The sequence below is a fragment of the Triticum aestivum genome, chromosome 2D (assembly GCF_018294505.1).
Source record: "Triticum aestivum cultivar Chinese Spring chromosome 2D, IWGSC CS RefSeq v2.1, whole genome shotgun sequence".
NCBI classification, from domain to species: Eukaryota; Viridiplantae; Streptophyta; class Magnoliopsida; order Poales; family Poaceae; genus Triticum; species Triticum aestivum.
In genome coordinates this window covers 113,161,768-113,166,483 of record NC_057799.1, presented here as the reverse complement: position 1 = coordinate 113,166,483, position 4,716 = coordinate 113,161,768, and the positions used below count along the sequence as shown (strand labels likewise).

At 54.9% G+C, this 4,716-nt stretch overlaps 1 protein-coding gene across 1 annotated transcript; it reads right to left on the bottom strand.

Moving 5' to 3' along the window:
* Positions 1–1,007: 1,007 nt before the first annotated feature.
* LOC123052007 (coproporphyrinogen III oxidase) lies at positions 1,008–3,021 on the bottom strand. The gene has a single exon (XM_044475025.1). It carries the CDS (start codon positions 2,972–2,974, stop codon positions 1,331–1,333), a length of 1,644 nt encoding a protein of 547 aa, XP_044330960.1. The 5' UTR covers positions 2,975–3,021; the 3' UTR covers positions 1,008–1,330.
* Between the last annotated feature and the right edge of the window lie 1,695 nt (positions 3,022–4,716).

Genomic DNA, 4,716 nt, shown 5'->3' with positions numbered 1-4,716 from the left:
TCCTCGGTCCAAGCGAAGCCAGGTGCTCTGCGTAGGCTTCCTGCCACCTGCAGAAATCGCATTCCACCTCGTCCCGGCTGCCATCGACTGGGGAAGCGCTCGCCGGCGAACTGACCGCGGCAGGCGACGTATGTCACCACTACCCTGCCGCAATCCGGGCAGGGGACTACAGGCAGGGCGACCGGCGGCAGGGGAATACAGGCAGGGCGATCAGATCTGCACCTTGGTTGGCGTTCGCCATGAGCTGTAGCTTCGGTTCTTCAGTCAAATTTAGGGAATCGAGTGAGCAGGGGTAGCTAAGTAAACGACATGCGCCGGTGGACCGAACAAGCGCCGCTTCCCACCATGTGTAACGGTGCCGCCAGTCGTAAACGGCAGGGGCGATGACCCGCCGTGAGAAACAAACGGCCGTCCGAGACCAAGCTCGGTATATAAGTAGCTCATTAGTACGGTGTGGACGTACAGATGCCCTGCAAGCCCAACAATACCACGTACGGCCCACATCCCAAAAGATTGAATGGGTAGCATACAGGGAGCGTGCGCGCTCGTCCGCGCCTATCAATTTCCGTTACCCAACCACTCTTGAGAGAGAGAGAGCAAGCAGCAACTAACTAGGTCAAACTGTACGAATCACGCGTGGGTGTTCCTCGCAACACTCGATTGGTCTGGACTCTATGTATCGCACGTAGGGGCTCCTCGCAACGATACACTCACGCATACTAAGAACAGGTGAAGCGTCATGCGCGCACGCGCGCGAGAGAGAGAAAGAAAGTAATGTACGTGTATCGCACACAACGACTCACACATATGCAGGTTTCTTGCACCACGCGCATAGGTGCAGGGTAGGGAGAGACTCGCATCGATCGATCGGCCTTGCAAACTACTGCGCACGAGCAACGATCAAGTCTCGCATCGATCGTTCGGGGTTCAGTAATGTGAGGGCTCAGTCAGGTTTAGTGATACGAAGGGCTTGATCGCTTGCACGCGCATGCATACGAGAAAACGCGCAAACCACCCTTCCCGACCACCCCACCGCATATCATGTGATGCGGAGCTCGCTTTTACTTCTATCACGATTTTTTATGTCATGGAACGCCCAAGTAACGTTATGCAAGTGCGCTGTCATCTCGTCTAGGACGAAAAGCCCATTTTTATCATAATTTTTGTCATAGAAATAAGTACCCAACACAACCATAATGAGACGTGTTTCGTGACAAAAAAATATTTCCGTTCGAACTAACATTTACAGAAACCAGAGATGTGCTCGGACGTGCCTTTTGCCTTGCCACTCGAACAGTATGGAAATCCTCGCGCACAGAAGCTATTTTCCTCAGCTCAAGGATTGGGACAGCCCCCCATCCTTGGCCAGGGCCTCGGCCGCCCTCCTCCCGGACACCATCGCGCCGTCGAACGTGGCGGAGCACCAGTGGTCGCCGCACACGTACACGCCGTCGCCGGCCCTGGGGTCCCGCCCCGCTGGCTCCGTGGGCGGCGTCTGGTCCGGCTGCGCGAAGCCGATGCGGTACGTCCTCAGGTGCGCCCACGACGCCACCTCCCCCGCCCCGAACCACCCGCCGAGCTCCCGGACAACCTCGCCGGTCAGCTCCGCGTCCTCCCGGCCGGCGAAGGAGCCCACGAGCGACACAGACACCAGCACCTTCCCCGCCGGCGCGTACGACGGCGCCACGTTGGTCGCGAAGAACATGTTGTTCACGATCCCCTTGCCCGACCCGTTCAGGAGCAGCACGGGTTCTTGCACCGCCGCGCGGTCCGCGGAGAAGTAGAGGCACACGGTGCTCCTCTCGGCCGCCTTCTTGTTCTTGGGTCTCGCGGGTAGCTGCGGCAGGAGCTTCTCGGCTTCCGGCTGCTCGACCGCGACGATGACGCCGAGCTCGCCGGACACGGTCTCGCCGGTGTCGAGCGTCACTCCGGACGACGGGTCGATGGCGGCGGCGCGGGCGTTGAGGCGAACGGAGCCCGCGGGGAGGCGGTCCGCGAGCTGCCCGGCGATGGCGCCGATGCCGGCCTCCGGCAGGGCGTTGTCACCAAGGGCGAGGCGCTTGAACACGAGCTCGAAGAGGCGGGACGACGTGTCGAGCGCCGGGTCGAAGAATATCCCGGCGAGGAACGGCCGCAGGAACCGCTCCACGATGGACGGCGAGAACCCGAGCTTCTCCAGGTGCCTCGCGGTGGTCGTCTCCGGCGATGAGAGGATGACGTCGTCCGGGGTGGCGGCCGCTCGGAGCCGGGTGATGCCGACGAGGAGCTTGTCGGGAAGGGTGCCGACGGGGGAGAAGACCGAAGAGAGGGAGCGGATGGGGAAGCGGAACGGGTCGGAGAGCAAGTGGAACGGCGCCCCGCCCTCACCGGCGCCGAGGTACACGAGCGCGCCGGGGAAGAACGGCTGGAGGCGCAGCGCCTGGAAGTCGAGGAGGCGCTGGCACTCCGGGTACGCGGTGAGGAAGATCTGGAAGCCCCGGTCGAGCAGGTACCCGTCGACCTCGTCGGTGGCGACGCGGCCGCCGACGCGGTCCGAGGCCTCCAGCAGCGTGAACGGCACGGAGAGGGCGGCCAGGTGGGTGGCCGCCGCGAGGCCCGCGAGCCCGCCGCCGACGATGACGGCCTGCTTGTCGGCCTGGTTCACGTTCGCCGATGTCGCCGCGGCGGAGACGGCGAACCGGAGGGTGGCATGGCGGCGGGGCGTGGGAGGCGCGGGGACGAGGAGGCGGGCGGCGTGGACGCGCATGGGGGTTGCGGTTGCAGTTGCGGCGAGTGGCGGGAAGAGACCGGGCAGAAACGGGGAATCGTGGCGGGGTACGGTGTGGGAGGTGTAGGCGGTTGTCCATGGAGTTGTGGATATGGTGATCCGTCGCGTGGACCTGGCGTTTGGATGGAGCAGGTGGCCATAGTGGGGCCGCTGGTGGAAATGCGGGTGGGCGTTTGTCGACTGGGTGCAGGGCAGGATCGTGGCCATGTGGGTGTTATCCGCTCGGTCCCGGGAGAGAAGGAAGGGAATTGCTCCGCCGCGATCCCGAGTGCCAACGGCAAACAGAGTTAGCAAGACAGGATGACGTGCCACTATTTTTCTTGGAGTGATTTTTCCCCCGAAAAGGCGCAAACTCATGCATATATTAAGTATCGTAGATCCTTATAAACACACTCATACAAAAAGATAAAATTACATCAAAAAATTTGGGGTGCCGAAGTCTTCTTCCTTCTGCATCCATCGGCGCGCTGTGAGCATAACTCAATGTTGCATCTAGGCTCAGGGGCGGACCCAGGATTGGGCCAAGCCCAGGGCCCAGGCTGCTACAGTGGCCTCTACGGTGTCGCTACAGTGTGCAGTATTCTACAGTAGACGAAGTAGTTCATCCTCACGCCCCAGGCCCAGCACCCCCCTCCCCCCGTCCTGGATCCGCCATTGTCCGGGCTTCCGCCCCGAAGGAGCAAACTTTTTTAAACCCAGAAACCTATAGAAGCAGGTTGAGAAGTCATTGATGCAGACTAGGAGATACCCACGACAGCCATCTGCAAAGCTATCGCCGCCCCCGAAGAAGAAAACATCGACAAGGATTTGCAGAAACTCTGAAGACCACTACCGTCGGCTGAATCCACTCATATCCATCATAAACCTAAACCTAAACCGATTGTAGTATGGAATGTTTTGACTTGATGTCTTGATGTCTCAATATGTTCAGAATACCAACATATGCCGAAGGGTTTATGTTGAACAATCTGCAAAAGAAACAAAATGAATATCACAGACTCAAGCTTCAACGGTAGGAATTGTAATCTCAGGTAATTGGATTTCTAAAATCACGGCCATCATGACAACCAAATTTTTTTACGACTACAACCTTGGAGAACAATAGGCACCGAACCATATTGCTTAAAAAGATTTTTGGTGCATCACAATCTCAAAAATGAAATGATAGATATAATATGAGATATCAAAATAGAAAACCCCATATTAACAACTTGGAGATGAGATACACAATCTAACCTAAAAGTCGGCATGCATTGTCTTTGCATTACACACCTATGTGGTGCGTTTCATGTGTACTTATATATACTTGAAAATGGACCACATGGTTTTGGGGCAAAATACTCACTATGATGAGCAAAATTAAATTTCGAATGGTGATAATAGCAACATAAATTGAAGATGGTGTTGGACTATTGTATATTGTGCTACTCCTCCTGTCCCATAATGTAAGACCTTTTTTTGACAATAGTGTAGTATAAAAAAACATCTTACATTATCGGACGGAGGGAGTATATAATTTGCCGGCTCCGTCATTTATAGACATTTGTTTTCTGTCAATTGCTTAAACTTGAGAAGAGGAAAAGAAAATTGCAGAAAAGGAAAGCTAAGTAGGGTAGCATGACTTCAGACCTACAACATCAATTAAGTTGATGCCCGGTTGGTACCTTAGCACCCCTATGAAATTTAAGAGATGGTGTAGAAGGTAGTTATTTGACTTACAACATGAAATAAATTGCTAAGATGGAAATTTAGAAGGTACTTATTTGACTTACAACATGACTTCAGTCTTACAAAATCAATATGTTGCACCTATAAAGAGTTTGCTATCTGGCAAGTAGATGATTAAAAAGCTATCTCCTTGTGAAAAATATACATTAAGTACGCGTCTGTTGCTATCATCAATTAATCTCTTTGCATATTAGATCAAGTCTTATGAGAGGTATGAAGTG

Bases quoted from the DNA above. Each gene is read 5' to 3' on its own strand.
- LOC123052007 (XM_044475025.1), bottom strand. From the start codon at position 2,974: ATGGCCACGATCCTGCCCTGCACCCAGTCGACAAACGCCCACCCGCAT.